The 20731-nt window shown below is 38.4% G+C and overlaps 1 protein-coding gene across 2 annotated transcripts in view; it reads right to left on the reverse strand.

The window, feature by feature from the left end:
- The window catches only part of LOC131039724 (probable glycosyltransferase At5g03795), an 85790-nt gene that overhangs the window by 41740 nt on the left and 23319 nt on the right, over window positions 1–20731 (reverse strand). For both annotated transcript variants that reach the window (XM_057972558.2, XM_057972557.2), the window contains exon 3: window positions 5972–6320. In XM_057972558.2, coding sequence (XP_057828541.2) covers window positions 5972–6320 — 349 coding nt within the window. The remainder of the gene's footprint in view (window positions 1–5971; window positions 6321–20731) is intronic.

Below are 20731 nucleotides of genomic sequence, written 5' to 3' on the forward strand. Positions count from 1 at the left end.
CACTTTGCTCGAAGAGGGGTTTTCTTGACTTTGCGCATTTGGTGGATTGTCCAAGGGCGTCACCACATTTCCATTGTTGGGAGCTGTATTCCATGGTCTTCTTTGGAAACCTTGATTGTTATTTCCTTGATAATTGTTTCTGAATCCTTGATTATTATTGCCTTGGAAATTCTGGTTGTTCGCGTGTTGGCCGTGGTTGGCCCTCTGCATGCTCTGGAGTTGATTATTCTGGTTCCTCAAATGGGTGACCTCAGTTGATAACTTCTTGACTTGCTCAATCAGCTCTTTCATTTCATCTTTCTCTTCTTGTGTCCTTGACGAATTTGTAGCATTTTGCAGGTACACAGGTTGAGCGGGTGGGGCTTGAGAAATTGGAGCTCCTGGGTGAAGGACCAACTGATTCGCTGGCTGTACGTTGGGATATGTCGCTTGCGGAATTGGATTCATGACTGGAGTTTGGTTGGCCAAAGCGGTGCCAACTGCCTGCATCTGGTTGGGTGCTGCGACGGATCCCATGTGTAGTAGTGGTCCAGTGATGTTTTGTCCCATGTGCTTACTCACTTCAATGGCTCTTGTATATGCCACATTTAGATCATTCGGAGTTGGATGTGTCCTTACGAACATAGCTGTGAGATGATCTAAGGCTCCATAGTAAATTTCCCTTGGATCTGCAATAAGATAAGGAGGACGTAGCATTGTGTATGCTCGGTGAAATCTGTCATTGAAGGAGGTAATAGGTTCATGTTCTCTCCTTCGAACCTCAACAAATTGTCTATATAACTCTGCTGGCGTAGTTGGGATGCCAAATTTAGCAATGAACGCGTCTTTCATCGCATCCCAAGTCCTGATGGATCCTGTAGGCAAATGAATAAACCAAAAGTATGCCTCTTCTCCCAATGAGTAGGGAAAAAGCCTACATGCCACATCTCCATATTCAATTTGTCTGTTACGAAGAAGGTCCTCGAACATCTTGATGTGATCTTCTGCTGTGCGATGGAAATCACTAACATTGAACTTGGAACAAAAGTGTTCTGGATTCTTCGGCATATCATGATAAACCGCAAATTCCAACGGTGATGGATTGTAGACTAGCCACGTGGCACCATTAAGTACATGAGGAGGAGGAGGTGGAGGTGGAGCACGATGAGCCATTGTATTCCTTGAAACTGAACTTGATGAACTAGCTTGGCTCTTTGTTTGTGAAATTGCCTGGATACTAGACCCCTAGACCCCTAGTACTAGTCAGGTTTGGTTCTGGTCCGAGGTTCTGGTCCGGTCCTGTGGTCCGGATAGGGTCCATGATTCACAGCCCTGGTTCGGACCAGGTCGAACCCAAGAGGATCCAGGAGTCTGACAGCCCAAAAATGGTTTTTTTTTTGCAAAATTTAAATTTTTTTGAATTCCACCACATAAAAAATTAAAATATAACCCTAAAAGTGAGTTTTAAAATATTAACTTGGCTCATTTCACACAAGCAACATGACTACAAGCAAGGGGAAACCAACATGTGGGATATAGAGCCAGAGCATATTGATTTGGATGCTTTCACTTCTCAGCTTGTTGCATTTGATGACTCAGATAGCGAGCAAACTTAAAGTGCAAGTGCAAGTGTAAGTGGCATTGGCATTGGCATTGATTGATCTAATGTCAATGTCAATGATGAGGAGGAGGAGAATCCATTTGATGATCAAAATTTAAATTGTTGAAAGTTGAAACAATGATACTTGAATATTTTATCATTTTGATATTAAACTTGATGTATATGATGTTGTTATGGTATGATCATTATGCTATGATTACAAGTTTATGTTGGTTTTGTTGTTTATATGATGCTATGTGACATGCTAATCTTAATTCATGCTTATAGGCTGCATATATATATATATATATATATATATATATATATATATATATATATATATATATATATATATATATATATATATATTTTTGTACTAATGAACCCAAACCCCTTTTCAAAGTTTTTTCGTACCAACGTACCAGTTCTTCGAACCTGAACCAGTGCCCGAACCCAAACCGGCAACCTAGTTTTAATTGCTTAAATCTCCTTTGCCCAAGGAGGCCGGCCAAGACATATATTTTTTATTTAATTTAAAAAGGCACCTCCCAACAATGGGTGCCAAAGTTCATGAGGAGGGTCGACCCTAAAATTATTTTATTTGTTTTCACCAAAACCAAAGATGGGTTGGCCAGCATGTGAATTATTTTGGTCAGCCTTCATGATATATTTGCTGCTATAAAATATTTGCTGCTCCTTAACAACTAAATCACTACCATTAAGACCTTAGTTGCTTCTTAATTCAGTTAGAAATCTTCTCATTCAAACTCTGCCAGAAAGCCACCAATAGCCCTTTGACATTAATGACAATTAATCCAACATGTAATATTGCTATCAGGATTTAACTATGTAGTTTTTGAGTCAAACCCATTGACCCATGATTCATGAGTAGTGGTTCACAAGAACCCATCTCTCATGAGAATGAATGGAATACTTAACACTCATTGCATCTAGGTGATACTCACAAAGGTGAAGCAGGTCAACCATCCCATTCATTCATTCATTCTCATGAGAGATGGGTTCTTCTGAACCACTACTCATGAATCATGGGTCAATGGGTTTGACTCAAAAACTACACGGTTAAATCCTGATAGCAATATCACAATTTGACTTGCTATGGAAAATATCTCCTACTTATCAGTTGCTGAGCTAAAGGGGCTCTATAATGAATGGTTCATAAGGCACAATACTTGTTGAAGGTTTTGCAAATGGGTTTGCAAGCTAAGTGGGCTTAACCTTGGAGGAAACTCCATGGTTAAGCATGATTGAGTTGGAGTAGTACTGAGATAGGTGACCTCCCGGGAAGGCCACCTCTGTGAGCATCACGTAGATGCAATGAGTGATAAGTGTTCCTTTCATTCTCATGATACATAAGTTCTTGTGAACCACTACTCATGAATCATGGGTCAATGGGTTTGACTCAAAAACTACATAGTTAAAACCTGATAGCAATATCACAATTTGACTTGTTGTGCAAAATATCTCCTACTTATCAATTAATCCAACAATTAAGCTCTAGAAGTTGAGCTCATGAAAGGTCGAGCTCCGGAAGCTTCAAAAGTTGAGCTCCAAAAGTTAAGCTCTAGAACAATCACGCTATAGAAGAGCTTCAAAAGTTGACATTACAAAGAGCTCCTGAAGGTGAGATTCAGAGAGCTTCGAAAATTGAGCTTTGGAATGGTCAAGCTATAGAAGAGCTTCAAAAAGTGAAATCCAAAAGAGCTCCAAATGAAAAGTTTTAACTTTAGAAGTACAAAAAGAGTATAAAGAAGACTCAAATTTAAGGGGAAGCGTTGGAATTCGATAATCCTAAGTAAGTGCATTTATGTCTAACATATACCTCATCATTGACCAAGATCTCTTGGATCTTTACCCCTACATTCCTCCAACAATCACCAAACATTTAATCCTTGGGGGCTTTGTTTTAATACCTAGATTTGGATTTTGAACAGCAGTTCAATTTTTTAGGGGAAATTTAATACATAGGTGAATTTGAAATAAGAAGAGACAAACAAAAGGAAAGAGTACAAAAATAGTTAGTATAGTGAAGAAAAGATACAAAGAGATGAATAGAGACAACCGCAGCAACAACAAAGGTTTGAGAAGAGAAAAGTAGCAATAGATATAGAAGGTAGTTTACACAACTCTAGACAGTGAGATAACACAATAGCTCTGGAAATGTATGTCTAGAAATTTATGTAATTTGTATATAACATTTTTTATGTACCGAAAGGATGTCACTCAAGGTTGAGGTAAGGATCTAACTATGGAGGAGTTGCTAAATATAAGCGTATTGATAGGAGACTCTTTGCTTTACCACTAAGAACCACCCAAAAAACAAGTGTCAAGAAACCTTAATCTTCACTTCACTTCAAAATGTCAAATCTTTGGTGTAAATGATTATAGCTTAGTTGCAATGTTGTCAATGTCTTCTTTGCAACTACTTGGTAGGAAAGGAGCAAAAAATCCCCAAATTTTCAAAAGATAATCCTTTGAATTTCATCCCAACCTTGTAGCATTTCTGAATGGGAATGCAACTAGAGCTTGTTTGAGGCCATTCACATGAAGAAGTACAACAATTTGACACAAAATCGCCTCACTGATCTTGTCTTCATGCGATACAAACTTCACCTTTGAGCAAAAAAGTTGGAGGTCATAGCTAGTCAAGATACAGTTAACTTGGATGGCATTGATTTATATAGTGATTAGATTGCATTGGATGAGGACCCTTTGATTACAAAAAGTCAAATTGTTGATTTTGTGCGACAAGAAAAATAAGGTGTAGCAAAATAGTAGGAAGCATTGGATTGGATGAAATCATGGCTAATGATGACTTTGAGCTTGAGGAGTAATTTCCTTCAAGTTCGCAAGTGGAGATAAAACTGAATATAAGTAGAACCCCAACTACCATTATGATACATGTCATGTTTATTGGTTGTTACATTCACATGTTGGTGCAATATTGTGCACTTTTTTTATTCAAATCTAATGGAAAACACTTAATGTTCTACAAGCTCATTTGACGAATTGTGTAACTATATTTTGCATGAAATTTATGTTTTTGTAAGGAATTTAAATTTCTTTCAGTTTACCGAGTTGCCAAGTCTGACTCAAAATTGGGTTTGTCAAGTTCTAGTCATTTGCAAGTTTTTGAAAATTGGGTTTGTCAAGTTCTAGTCATTTGCAAGTTTTTGAATTATGAATAATATCATTATCATTCATTTTATTTACTAACAATTTGTAACTTCCACCTTAGAATTTTAAATTTTAATTTTCATTCTTTAATAATGATTTTGACTTCTTGATTCCCACATTTCCTAGGCTTTGCCTCCTTCCTTGGCATCATAGATATGTTTTACTGAGCTAAATCTGTAATCCACCCATCACTCTTCCTCGTCCCGATGAAGAATCACAAAAGTTTGATCTGAAATGTTGATGCAAACAAAACGTTTTTTTTCTAAAGGCATTTCACTCATTTTTGTGACATGTCAAATAAATACTCCATTTGCTTTGCCTCAGTAACTCTAACTAGAAGAGAGGTACTCATCTCTTTTCTTCCAAAGAGTGCATGATTGGTGAACACAAATCTTGTATTTCATGCCAATGGACATGGCAAGAGACTGCAACCGGTGTGCCATGAAATGACCTCAAGAAACTTGAAATGAAATTGGAGTATAAGTGATCTACCATCTGGTTTCACAAAGAAAAGTTGCAACCAAGATATTGCAAGTTGTTAGCAGTTAGTAGTGACTGGAGACAAACAGCAAGGTTATTTTAACTGCATGATCAGGCCAGTTTAACAAAAAGAGGTCAGGTAACAAAAGAAATTGAAAGGCCATTACCAATATATTTCAACGATGTACTTAGAAAAGCATAAAGGTACTATCGCCAATGGTTGAATTTAGTTATGTGCAAGTTGATGAAATAAATTTGTTGGTGTATTGTTGCAATATGAATTCTAAGGATTAATGGAAGCAAAATGGGGGCCACAAATTAAGAAGATCATCTATGCTTTCCATTATGTGTTGATTCGTGTTATCAGTTATATATAATTATCTTCATTCCTCATGAAGTTCAACTTATAAGATGACAAGGAGTTCTATTGTGATTCACATATGGTTGAAATTAGATACATTTGTTGAGAAACTACAATGTAATTGCTAGTGTCCCGCAAAGAGGAATATATATGTTACAGGGCAATTGCATCAAGAAAATGTAAGCTTTGCGGTTACTTAATAGAACATTAGAAAAATAAATTAATATCTAGAAAATCTTGACTGTTATAACAACTATAGCTTCATTTAAAACTAAACTGTAAAGAAATGAAAAATAATACTCGGTGGTTAAAAAAGCCTCTAGCATTTTCAAAATCAAAGGACAAACCTAGCTTACCCAATCATGGCAGGCAACAAAGAAGTGATCAGTCCCTTGTGTTCTATTCCAGAATGGATGCTTGGAAGCAATCATGTTGACATAATCCCTCAGAAACAATGATATTGGATGCAGGTTGTGAGAATTTGGATCATACATCCCCTCAACCAGCCTGTGAAGACTGTATGGCAAATAAAACATATGGGCCTTCCATGGATCTTTCACAACAAACTGTTTGTTTTGATCCATCAACTTCATGAACCATCCCTCCGATGCATAAATGCCCTTCAGTTCTGGTTGATGAAAATATGGTTTTGGGCCCTCCCTGTACACATATATCTTAAATATCTTCTCCATTAACTCATAACTCCTGGAAGAAAAAAATTGATCATCATTAGGTAGAAGCAAAAAACAATACTATTTTAACTTGCGAAGTACATGCTTGGCACTTCATAAGACTGTTCAAGAAGTGCATTTGACCACTGAAACCACGGATGTTTCTACACAATTTTTTATGTTTTCAGGTGTTGTTTTGTTGTGAGGAAATGATTATGTAATTGAAGAATAGTAGTTATGTCAAAAGATTCGGATAAGGAAAACTTAAGCCCAAAAATAAAGAAAGTGTACTTATTATCTACATTGTACAAAAATTTCATAATGAGACAAAATTTTAATAGTAGCACAGTAGAGCTACTTGATTTGCGAAAGCAGGCCCATCCATCTTTGTTTTGTTGAGGAAATAATTATGATGTTGAAGAAGAGTAATTATGTCAAGAGATTCAGATACAGATAACCTAAGCCCAAACTTCCCTCTGCAACTAATAAAGCACACTGCATCTACAAAAATTTCATAATGAAACAAAATCAAGTATCATAGTAGCGCTCTAATTGAATTGAAAATGGCAACTATTTCAAGAGAACTGATTTCATATTCGCAAAATAAAACACGTCTGAGCCTCATTTCCATAATATTTTACTTGAATTTCAATTTTTTAAGCATCAAGATTAGTCTCTGATGCAGCTGTTTGGTTACTTCTGATTTAGAAAAAAAATTTGTGCTGTTCATTATCAATGGCTCACCATTAGGCATTTCAAAGGATAGTGTGTGATTGATGTATTTTCCTTCAATTTGGAATCTTTGCATCTGATAAGTGATGCCTCTTCTACCTTCATCACTATTTTGTCAACACATACAATCATTAGAAGTCAATAAAACATCTTCTATTACCAAAGAACTTTTACCTTCAACTTGTATGTTGGGTTCCCTTTTGTTCTTGCTCAATAGTGTCTTGTAATTCTGAATTTGACTGCTGTTTTTGCTTACTTCTTTCTACAAACTTGTCCAAAAATATTTTGATTTGCGCTTTTCTACCTTGCAAACATTGTTCTGTTCTTGTGTCCATTCACTCTAGGAATGAGATTGAAGATACCCTCTAGTGAATCTGTAGATCTCCCTCTCCGCTTTTTCATTGTGCAGCATTAAGAGTTAACCCTGCAGGATGGCAAGATCCAGGCTCTGATACCAATGCAGTAACCCTAGGTTTTTTATCAACTTCAAAATTGCTAGGTTAGGGTTATTAGTTCTCAAAACAACTCAGGTTTGGTGGCACAACAGCATGTTCCAATGAACAACAATGAGCATAATGGATTATGAATACCAGATCACACTCAATCAGTAAAACGACAAACAATATAAAATACTGAGTTCAAATTTGAAATTTCTGATATAAAATTCAGGTTCGAATTGTAGGTTGACATCCTAGAAAAGTAAATACAATAACAATAGTCTGATTTATAATATTTTGAAATGATTATGAATGCATAGACCCCACGTGACACTGCTACGACACCTAGGACTTGATACCTCTACTGTGGATGCCTCCAGGTGGGTGGATCTGAGCTCTAAGGGCTACCTTCACCATAGGATTGTTGTCCTCAGCGGAATTTCCACACTCCTGGATGCACAAAGATTGGAATACTACACCCAGCAGCCTTAAATCTGCCAAAACTCCTGATTGCCTGTAGTTGATAGTGCCCAGATGGGTAGGAATAGTGGTCCGTTGCCCAGAAAACCCTACTATGAACTCTCAAAAGTTGGCAGATGCCTAAATGAGGCATCTGACCAGATTGGAACTGAAATTAGGAAAAATGATGCTGCAAATAGGAAAATTGACTAGAAAGAGGCTAGGGTTTGGCATCCTAACCTTGCAGGGGACTGAGGTTTTTGTCCCAGCACACCTATTCAGGATTTCTCCCAATTTTTCCAATCAGTCTTCCATACCCTGGCACTTAGCATTCAAGCTTGTATATATAGTAACATGGAATAGGCACTAGGACCCAAAGAGGTGGACCTGCCACTTAGGCATTTCAAACTTTTTTTTATTTTATTTATTTAATATAAGCCAGCTGAAAACTAGGCACAAAATTTTGTGAATAAATTTTAACTTTATTTTACTTTAATTTATATTTATTACTATTAGTTTGTTTTTAAAAATTTATTAATTAATATATTAATTATGGTGTTAGAAAAACACCTTTAATTAGTTGTTGGGCCGACCCAGCTAAGGAAGGGACATGACACTTGGGATTCCAAATGAGCACCAAAAAGAAAGGGAACTTGAGAAAAATGAGATTAAATGAGAAAAATCCCTTAGTAGATAGCTAAAGCAAAAATCGATATACAACCCTTTGATAGTGAGACAAGTGTTGAGAAACTTGATCAGTGGGTGTCTCAAATGGAGGTATACTTCAGTTTCTACAAATTGAATCTTTGCCAACAAATTGCATTTTCCAAACTTAAGCTTTCTAGGCATACACTTACATGGTGTGAGAGTTACGCACATTCCTTAAAATTTCCATAAGTGCCACATATCTCCAAATGAGAGGGGATTTCAATGGGCTACTCAAAAAGCAATTTTACCCAATTTTCCATGAAGAAGAAAGGGTGATGCAACTGCATTACCTTAGGCCAATGCGTGGACAAAGCATTCAAGAATATACTAGTGAGTTTAGGAAGTGACCAATTTAACTGGGAAAGGATGTTATGGACTGTGAGATTTTAATGAAATATTAGGTGGGCTGTTTGCACACCTAAGAAGGCGTGTGATTATGGAAAATCCCCAAGACATTAAAACAGCACACCTAAAAAGGCATGTACTTATGGGAAATCCCCAAGACCTTGATGAAGCATGTACCCAAGCACATTATTTGGAGTTGGACAAGGAGGGAAGCTCTTCCTACAAGCAAAAACAATTGGGTGAACAGCAGCAGCATGTTGGTGGCAAAAATAAGGATAATAATAAAGGAAAAGGGAAAAAAATATCACTACTACAGTCAATCCCAATTCCAAAGACAAAGGCAAGGGGAAGCTTTAGTGTTCTCACTGTGAAAATGATGGACATTTAAAGGAGAGATCTTTGGAAGTTTTCTAAAATTGCCACCTTCATGGATGAAGAAGGAAAATGACAAGAATGTCAACTATGTGGGGAAACGGCAAGAAATTCATTGCAGCTCGAAGAATGATCAGAATTTCTCTTGTGCCATAGTTTGTAAGGATGTTCATAGCGTGGGTGATGACTTTCCAAATGAAGGGGAAGTCACTCAACTCTTCCACATCAAGATCAAAGTCACGGTAAGAAGGTGGACACTTTTTGTTGATTCATGTCCACAAGTGAATTTAACTTTCCAAAAGCTGATTGGTGAGCTTGGGTTGAAATTTGAAGGCAACCCTCATCTGTATTCATTAGGATGGTTGAAGCAAGTAGTGGACATTTCTGTTTAAAAACAATTTAGGTTTGCAGTGTGCACTTTATTGGGAGTTTAGAGATGAAGCAATGGTTGATGTAAAGCCTCCATATGTCTACAGTGTTATTTTTGGAAAGCTATACCTGTATGTTAGAGATGCTATCTATTTTAGAAGAAAGAATTAGAATAGGCTCTCTGCTTGAATTGGGAAATATTCACATTAACCTCCTATGTTGGAAATTGCAAAATCTCGATGGAAAGCACTACACAAGTCATGAGTTTGATCAATAGTGGAAGAATTGCTCTCTTGTTGTTGGACGTTATAGAAGAGCGAGGGGAGAGTCAGAAGGTGTGCTAAGAGTTGTTTCTTGAGCCTTACGGGTTGCTTTCTCGTAAAGGAATTAAGCATGAAGATCAATTCATGCCTTCTGAGGTATGTTTAAATGATTTGCCTTCCATATTTTTTGATCTTTTGTTTGCATCAGTTAAGAAATTGAGACCTATCAGTCTATCAGGTATGGTCAATTTTAGACTGTGGAACATGTGGGATCGAAAGGAGCATTGCCAAGTAAAGCCAAGTGGTATGCCAAAGAAGACATGCAGAAGTTTCCTCACTTGATGACTCCTTGAGCCTCCTTAGAGGAGAGGTGTGCTCTGAAAATCAGGTCAGAGGTGCTGGACAAAGGGATCAAGATATGCCATTTTCAATCGGTATTTTTGTTTTAGGCCATAAAAGTAGGAGAACTGTTTTTGTTCAGACAGGTTGCAGATGACTACAGAGTGGAAAACTAAGAATGGCAAAATAGCCAGTTTCCTCAGGCAGCGAATTTTAAAATTTTCTTGGCAATTTTGAAACTACTGCTCTACTGGAAGGGGCAATTACAATTCTACCACGACAAATTTGAATCACCCCAGCAATTATACAATTGCCTCTCTGTGGCAAGTGTTGATTCTGTCACACTATATACTATAGACAGCGAGTGTAATTTGACGGATTTCTTCATTTCAGTTCACCTAACTTATACATTTGTTCTTCCATTTTGGCACCTTGAGAGAGTGTATTCATTGTAAACAATGTTTGAGTGGTCAGATGGCATTAGAAACCTTCATATTGTTCATTTTATGACCTTAATTTGTAAAAGAGCAGGGTTTGCACAGTGCAGGGGCATATTGCAGGTATTTAGAGCTGGTTGTAATCATCATCGAAGCTCTACTTTAGCCTAGAGGCATTGTAGACACATGTAGAAAACTAAAATTTAGAGGCATGGGGAGAAAAATATCTCTTTTTATATTTTTCTTCCCTTTTGAGGGTTTCTCTAGATGAGAAACATGTGTCCTGGTCATTATTGTGTGTTTATCTTGCACTTTTACTTCTATGCATTTCTTATTGCTGTTTAACTGATGAATTATTCTTTAGAAAGGAATTTCAGTTTTGTTTGAACTTTGAAGGTGTTTGTAAGGTTAAGAGTAAGAATTATGTAATTGGTGAATGCTAGGAGAGTATCTCCAGCATTTTACAGATCATGCTATCATGTAAGTAGTCACATAAGAAAGAGGTGGAGAGAGGGAGAATGCCATCATATGTGAACAAATGCAATTTAGTCACTAGAATTTTTAGTTGTTTGGGTGTTTTGTCAAGATGATAGATATTATTCTAGGTAGATTCTTATTTTAGCTAGGAAAGGAAAGGATCATCCTCATTGGAAACCTTGAGGTTCTTCAATTTCTTGATTGGCATGATCTTCTTCGGCTCTAAATAAAGGTTTGGTTACAACTCACAAGTACTAGGATTTCCATTAGGAGTGACAACAATATTTTTGCTACATAAACTAATTTATCTTGAATAGTGTTGATGTGTTTTTTATGCACATGCAAACACAAAATAAAATACCTAAAGGTACCTTATCCTCTCTTGAACAAAGTTCCCGACTGCTGAAGATCTCGCCGAAGGATCAGTTAGAGTAACTCCAAGGTTCTGTTATGTAGGATCTCTACGTGTGGATAAGCTCTCTGTGGTATGATGTGATTTTGCTGGAATCACAAAGGGACTTACACTTGATGACTGAACGTCTAATTTGCTTTGAATATTACTGGAACATAGGATTTCAATAGCCTAGATTTTTAAAAAAAAGGAAAAAGGATGAGGGCGAGGAAAGGATCTAATTCTGACACTAAGAATGTAAGAGCAATGAATGACCTTTGATGAAATTTTAACTAAGTCTTGTTTTGACATCCCAGAACCATCTCCACAAGGTTAGTGCGATCTTCGGAGGAAAGCTTTATGATGTTCAGATCATCACTATAGGCATAGACACCATCAGGCTGATGCATGTCAATGAAGAAGCGACAATTGAAGTTAAGCTCAAGCTGAATGATTCCAGTTGACTACACAAGGCAAGTCTGCAATCAACAAACTGCTAGTAGTATGGATATACAAATTTCACCATCAATCAAACACATTTCTTCCACTCATCTAATAGCATGAAATCAAATCTGAGAAGTATAGAGACCATGCAAATTGTTGAATTGACGCATAGATTTCACCATTTCTTCAATGAAGTTTACAAGTCTTTTACAACAACATCTTGGCAACAATCTTTGCCTTCTCTTTCTATTCTACTCTAATTGCTATTCTATTTGCTATTAATCGTTAGCTATTCTAACCTCTATGAACTAACTATTCACCTTCTAACTATTAATGACTAACTATTAGCCTTTACAAATGAGGAGCCAGGGCTTATATAGCGCTCTCAATACAATTCAATGGCTCAGATCAATTTTAGATCAATGGCCGAGATTTTACAATGAAACCCCTAATTAGGGTTTGTTACAACCAACTCAATTCTGACCAATGAAATAATTGCATTATTTGGACACATGTCTTCTCTGGAATAATCGACCAATAGAGAACCAGGGTAGGTACATTGAAGTTTGTGCCATTTTGATGAGCCAAGTACATTGAATCTGGACAAGTTGAGGTGGACCAATCCGACTGGAGGAGTGATGACTGGGACACTGTTGTGACCATTTCACACATCGCCCCATCGCAAATGGGGACCCCCTCTCTTTTGCTTGTTTTTCGTTCGTTTTCGCTTTCGTTTTTAGGATTTTGTTAGTCAGTTAGTTGTCTGGATTTAGGGTCAAGCCTTAGGGTTTTTATTTTTGTCTTTTCAGGCCAAAATCCAGTCGTTTTTCGAGCTTTTGAGCTTCCTTTTCTAGGATGCAAATTTTGAATGCAATGAATTCGCCAGAATGGTTTAATGTTCAATTGGAATGTTGATGCAGAGCTTAAATTTGTCTAAGTGTTGAGAATGAAGTGTGAATTTTTGTCCGATTGAATATTTTGACTAAATTTTGACTTTTTTGATTTTTGATCCTGGGCATTGGAAATGATTTGTTTTTGCCTTGTGAAGTGTTAAAATGTGAAAAATCATGTTATTTTGGCCTGTAGGAGCAAAATCGCTCCTGTCCCTCAGTGAAGGACGGGAGCTCATTTTCAAATATCTCACTATTCCTGCAGAGTCAAGACGAATTTCAAATTGGAAGTGATGGAGAACGGCGAGATCTTTCCATTGAATATAAATTGAAGATTTTCATGAGCACCGAAACGCCTCCAGGAGGAAAATCGCTCCTGTCCCTCAGTGAAGGACCGGAGCTACAAATCAAATTTTGCCTTGTCCTTGCGAGATTTCGTTGACTTGATGATTTGAAGAGGTCCAAAGGAAGATGCTTTACCAAATGAATATAATTTGAAGTGCTAACGCAAAGGAGAATGGTCCAGAATGCAAAGTTCGCTCCTGTCTCTCTCCAAGGGACCAGGGCGAAGTACCTTATAGCCCCCGTCCCTCTCCCAGGGACCAGAGCGATGTCCTTCATTGAGCAAAATCCAGGCAAAAATCAAGACAAGTTTACGTCCAAAGGCAAGGAAGAGCGTGAGATGAACTCATTGAATACAAATTGAAGATTTTTAAACATCCACAAGGGTCCCAAAATGCCCAGTTCGCTCCTGTCCCTCAGGAAGGGACCAGAGCGATTTTTGTTATAATTAATTTTCTTGCCAAGTTGCGGACGATATCAAGGCATGGATGAATGGAGTAGAGCATGACGAATCCGTTGAATATAAATTTGGAACCTGACAAAATGAAATGAAGGCCACAAGAGATGGATCGCTCCTGTCCCTCTCCAAGGGACCAGGGCGATACAATGGTTATATTGCCTTTTACTTAAGTTTGAAATCGATCTAAGTCAAGACGAGGGATGGCAAGAACATCTTAAGGCATCTTCATCGAGCACAAGCACTTAAAGGTCATCACAATGAAGAAATTTGCACCCTAAGACCTAGTTCGCTCCTGTCCCTCAGGAAGGGACCAGGGCGATGTTGGATATATTGGCCATTTCATGCAAGATTTACGTAAGATCAAGGGTTTGCAAGGTCTTAGAGGGTCCATGGTGCCTTTTGAAGGTGATACACAAAGATTTTGAACGTAAAATGATCACCAAGATGTACATAGGGACCATATCGCTCCTGTCCCTCTCCAAGGGACCAGGGCGATTTGCCTTGGACTCTTCGTTTTGTTTCGAGTTCATGCCAAGTCAAATACTCCACAAGATCATACAAGGTTCGAGACATCGTTTGAAGATCACATGCAAGAGTCTTGAACGTCCAAACATCGTCAAATATGCTAAAAAGCTCACATCGCTCCTGTCCTTTGGACAAGGACCAAGGCGATCCCATCAAAGGCACTCATAATCCTTCACAGTCAAGGCAAGGCGAGGATGAACAAGGTAAAGGACGGCGTTTGGAGGACATCACAACGAAGATTGAAGTTTAAAGTTGCTAAGATTATGGAGAAAGACATGGATCGCTCCTGTCCCTCTCCAAGGGACAAGGGCGATGATCCCTCTAAATGTCCAAACACCACATGCAAACAAATGGAACGAGCATAGAAGGAACGAACAATGATGTTATTCGCTCTACAATGAAGGATCGAAGATCAAAAATGCGAGGTCTACGTGAAAACATGGAGATCGCTCCTGTCCTTTGGACAAGGACCAGGGCGATGAACATCCAAAGGCACTTAAGCACACATGCAAGACGATCTAACTCAAAGGACCCATCAAAATGATTGATATTGAACGTGGAAAGGAAGGAGATGAACGTTGAAAACATGACAAAATCATGGATCGCTCCTGTCCCTCTCCAAGGGACCAAGGCGATGAGGTACGTCCCTTTCGTTTTCATAATTTTGGCGCCAAATAAACATTTCAAATTTTCCTTAAATGCTAAGTTCGATAAAATTGAAAATCCTATTTAAATTAGCATTTAATATGGCGTTGATCATTTATTAATTATTTTGCCTTTATTAAAAAATCGAAATTTATAAATTAAAAACGAAAGGCATTTAATTAATTATTAATTAATCTATAAAAAATCGAATTGGAGCGCTTTGGCATGTAGGTCGGCCTTGTTATTTAATTAAAAATCATTTTAAAAATTGTTTTATCTCCAAGTCGGCCTAAGGGCATGGAGAGGTGCAAGCGCTATATATGGAGGGTGAAAACTATTGTTTTCACATCATTATTTTTATCCCTCTACATGCGAATTAAGGAGAAGGAAGGAAGTGCGAAGTGTGGGGTGCGAATTCCATTCAAATCCAAGGTGGCGCTATTACATCAAAGGTGGTGCGATACTTCATTTGAGCGAATTTGAGGACCACACTAGAGGCGATATTTGAAGATCACGTTCAATCCAAAGGTGGCGAAGTTGATCTTTTGAGGAGATAACTTTGAAGATCATTTATACATCAATTTTGCCTAGGCGAATTTTGTCTTTTTGCATTCTAGAGCTAGCTCTCTATTGAGGTATGGCGACCCCGAAGGCGGGAGCATCCACCAGTCGCTCAGCTCACTTTGGAAGAAAAATCAGCCGAAGGTGGAGCCAGTGTGAGTGAAGGCAATCCCAATCCTAGGAATTCAGGTGAAGGTAACCTTCGATGTGCCAGTGAGGGCAATCTCCATCCGAGAGGTTCGAAGAGAAAGGAAAGATCAGAAAAGAAAGAGTCTTCCAAGAAAAAGCAGGGTGCCAACAAAGATCAAGTACCAGGTACTTCTTCTAGATCAGAGAATAGAACAATTCAAGTAGAAGAGTCCATGGAGTCTATGGTACAGAATGACAGACAGGAGAAAGGACAGGCACAGCATGTTTCGTCAGATGGATCTCTCCAAGACTATGAGTTGGATGAAGACAAAGAAGACAATGAAATGACATCTCCTCCCAGACAAGAAGAAATAGTGCATAAAGAGATTCAAGTTCAACAGACAAGATCGAATATCCCAGATTGGTTGAAGGAAAGATTGACTAAGGTGATCGTAGTAGAGGACGAGGACAATGCAATTGATTTAGAGAGCCTTGTTGGACGCTCACATGAAGTAACAGAAAAGAAGAAGGCTACCGAGATGTCCAAGATGATTCGAGATGAGACTGGATCCAGAAAACTGCAGATAGCTACACCGGCAGCAGACAAATATGAGGGTGAGATCCTAGCAGAGGAATATGATATACAGACTTTTGAGTTAGGACCATCCACAGCAGAGCAGACTTTAGATGATGCCACCGACACATTTGAGGCATTGAAGGACAAGCTTAGAGAAGTGGAAAAGAATAGAAAGCTTGAGAGAGAGGTCGGTGCATGGAGGACATATTTCAGTCACATCAATGAACCTTTGGGACGTCAGGATCCAGTTAGATCACCAGTGCAGGCATTGCCCCTTCAATCGATCAATGAAGCAGAAAGATTCAGGAACCTGGTCCAGCGTACATGTAGTTGGATGGATAGATCTCATACAGTGGCCATAGAGTTTGTTACAAGGATGACGAAGATTATTAATCAGGCTATCCAAGTTCTTGAGATAATCCACAGATTGATGGTAACAGTAGCTGCATTTGCCCATACCAAGGACGTTATCATCCCTGTCTTGAAAGTAATAAGACATACATCCAGAAGAATCTTAGCGCAGGAGAGGATCTTGGAAGGTGATTCTCACAGTTTATTTCAGTGGTCAACCTTACTCCATATAAAGAGTGTTCTCTTCGAGGACATCAGTGTTAGATGTGGTCAAGTTGAGGAGGTGATCAATCCGATCCAGGATAGAGTATTTGAGGTACTTCGTACCATTCTTGGCAGAAGGATTGAGGTCGAGACAGATGTGGATATGCAGGAATTTGAGGATAGAATCAAGATCATCTTTTGCAAGGACGCAGAGGTTACAGATGAATAGTATGATCAGATGTATGCCACCATGCTCTTGATTGATAGAACGAAGGAACTTGAACCTACTTGGGACGCAGCTCTTCTAGATGCATTCGATCAGGTCATCCACTTAGAAGAGAGTATCAAGAATCTTCCCGAGATTCCAATCACAGAAATCGAAGGAATCGTGACAAAATTCATTGCATATGCTAAGAAAGAGAATTGGAAAGGGAATAAGATTCTAGATGAAAGGTTGTTACAGATGACATGACATCTTATTTCTCATTGGTTGATACCTCCTAGGTTTTTGTGCCAAATTTAATATTTGGCTATGTATTTAATATTGTTCAGTAAAAAGGAGGTCATTTGTAACAAACCCTAATTAGGGTTTAGGTGTCATGATCTTGTCCGTTGATTTACTTTCAATCTGGACCTTTCATTGTAACTGGGGATGCTATATATACCCCCATTTTTCATTTCATTTGGTAATAGATAATAGTGTAATAGAGAGTCAATAGAGTAATAGTCAATAGTTGATTAGAGTTAGAAGCAATTTTATTTTGTAGCAAGATTGAGTCTTGAAGAAAGAAATTCAAGCAATTGTTGTACATGATGACTTGGAAATCAATAAATTATTGAAGTTATGGTGTTTTGTTGCAAATTTCTTGAGTTATCTTCATGGTTGTTTGATACACTTAAATCGTGCTCAATCGAAGTAGTTTGTTAATTTGAAAGACTGAGTGTGAGATTTGATATTTGGTAGGATTCGTAATCCAAACCACTAGCTTCTTGCTGATTGTAGGAACGCCTTGTGTGGTCGACTGGAGAACACTTTGAGTCCTTAATCTTCAATTATCATTGTGTCTTGGATATGTACCTTCGTAGTAGTGTCCTTGATCTTTGATGCATTGAATACCATTATATTACCTTAGAAGATCGCACTAATTTCAATTGAGTTGTTATCTTATGGCAAAATTGAAGTTGGTTGAGTCTTGCCAAATCTCGTCCATACTAAGTCATTCATAGGGTTAGGCTAGATTAGACCTCTTTTAAACCCTACTCCTTTTGCTATTTTTTGAAAGTTCCTTTTTGTTTAGTAAAATCTTCGAGCTTTAGAATGCGTAAGACCCCTTGGAGGAAACAGCAAATCACATCATACCACTAAAAAAGCTTGTCCACACGTAGAGACCCTACTAAAAGAACCTTGGAGTCTACCTAACTGATCCTTTTTGCAGATCTTCAGCAGTTAGAGACTATTTTCTCAAGAGAGGATAAGATACCTATTGGTATTTTATTCTGTGTATGATTGTGTATAAAATACACGTCAACAGACACCACCTTGTCTAACACTTGCAACTTGGTTGATGTTCAATTTGATGATGCTGAGAAGCTAACTTTAATTAACTCTTCTGAGACTATTTGCTTCTCCAATGGACCCTTGCTTTAACCTCCTTTGTCTTTGATGTGCAGGATGGATGGTGTACCTTTCCTTCAAATGCTGGACTGGAAGAGGTCGTCCCTGATGATGTTGGATCGGAGAAGGCCGTCCTTGTTGATGCTGGACTGGAGAAGGTCGTCCTTGTCTTGGCTTGATCTTCTTTCATCTGCAAAAACAAATCAAAAGATGATTAAGGACATAATAAATTCATTTCAACATAGTATTTCACACCTTAAATCATCAACAAAAGATATTAAAATGAAGTTAGTTCAAGACTCTTTCCAGGGACAGGCCCTATAAGAATTTCGCCCTGGACCCTCTGGAAGGGTTAGGAGCGAATTTTGCATTCTTGGCTCAAATTGTTCTCACTTTGCAACCGTACTTGCTAGATACATACCCAAGGACGTCCTCATTCAGAACCAACACCAAGCTTGATGTAAATTTGAGGCAAAAATGGAGGTTTTAAGAATTTCGCTCTAGACCCTTTGGAAGGGTCGGGAGTGAATTTCACTTTTGTAGCTCCCTTCTTCATCATTTCATCTTGAATTCTCCTCACAAGGCAAGGAAATACTTCTCTTCTTTCATCCAACCCAAGATTAACTTGATTTTGCAAGGCAAAATAGGTGATTGAAGGATTTTCGCCCTGGACCCTTTGGAAGGGTCAGGAGCGATTTTCCTCCTCTGACCTAAAATCATCATTTCTAGAGACAACCATCAACTCAAGGGCAATCACAAGGGCATCTTTTACCTTGGTCTAGGCATAGCTTAGCATAAATTTGAAAGGAATAGGTAGGTTTTGGGATTTTCGCTCTGGACCCTTTGGAAGGGTCAGGAGCGAAAATCTTGTTTTAGGGCTATTTCTCCATCCTTTCAACTTCAAATTACCTCCAAGACTTAGAACACCTTGCCTCACTCCTCTCTAGGTCATAAAATCAAAATCTTGACTTGATTTGCAAGGAAAAAGGGGTGATCTTAAGAATTTCACTCTGGACCCTTTGGAAGGGTCAAGAGAGAAATTCTCATTTTGGCTTCAAAATTTGCATTCTTGGTGACCAAAATCCACTCTAAGGCAATCCAAATGACTTCTCTCACCCTTGTCCAAGTTTGACTTTGCTCAAATTTTGGAAGAAAAGATGGTTTTTAGGATTTTCGCTCTGGACCCTTTGGAAGGGTTAGGAGCGAAAATCACTTTTTAGGCTCAATTCCTTCATCTTAAATGGTTTTTAGCCACTTAAAGTCACTCTCAGGGGCAAATCTTCCTTGATTTAACCTTAGCCCACACTTGATCTAGCACAAAATTGATAGCAAAGAGAGGTTTTGAGAAAATTCGCTCTGGACCCTTTGGAAGGGTCAGGAGCGAAAATCTCATTCTTGCCCAAAAATCATCATTCTTTCAACTTGAAACTTCATTGCAAGGTAGAATCTCATCTTTCATCGCCCTAGGAACAAGGTTTCAAGCCCAGGAAAGGTCAAAAGGGTAGGCTTGTAAGGAATTTTGCTCTGGACCCTTTGGAAGGGTCAGGAGCGAAATTTCCTTTCCTAGCTAAAATCCTTCATTTTCAACTTTACCAAACACTCTCAAAGGCTAGATCATGTTCATTCTCCTTCTCATCATGCCTTGGACACCAAATTTTAGTCAAACAAGGAAAGAAATGCATCTTAGGAAGATTTTCGCTCTGGACCCTTTGGAAGGGTCAGGAGCGAAAATCTTGATTTAGGCTAAATTCTTCATTACTCCCTTTCAAAACAACCCCAAGAGGCAAAGACAAGCTATCTCACTTCCATCCACGCCATAAAAGATCAAGGACTTGACCTCCTTCAATGCAAAAAAATAAGAGTTTTTAGGAATTTCGCTCTCGACCCTTTGGAAGGGTCAGGAGCGAAATTCACCCTTTTGGTCTAAAATCCTTCACACTTCAATGCTTCCAAGCATTCCAAAGGCTACAAGATGTCCATCCTTCCTTTCAAGATACCCTACAAATCAAAATTTAGTCAAACTTAGGAGGAAATGAGCTTTAAGAAGATTTTCGCTTTGGACCCTTTGGAAGGGTCAAGAGCGAAAATCTCATTCTAGGCTAGATTACTCACTTTTCAAACTTCAAACCACTTCAAGAAGCAAAGTTAGACCATTTTCCACCTAAGGAACAAGGTTTCAAGACCATTCAAGGCAACAAATGAGGTTTATGATGAGCTTCACTCTAGACCCTTGGGAAAGGTCAAGAGCGAAATTCTCCTTTAGGCCAAAATCTTGCTCTTCAAAATCAACCAACTCCATCTCAAGGCAAGAACATACCAATTCACCCCCAAACATGCCCTAGAAACCAACACTTAGCCAAAATTGGGAAGGAA

This window comes from Cryptomeria japonica, chromosome 6, assembly GCF_030272615.1.
Source record: "Cryptomeria japonica chromosome 6, Sugi_1.0, whole genome shotgun sequence".
Taxonomy (NCBI): Eukaryota; Viridiplantae; Streptophyta; class Pinopsida; order Cupressales; family Cupressaceae; genus Cryptomeria; species Cryptomeria japonica.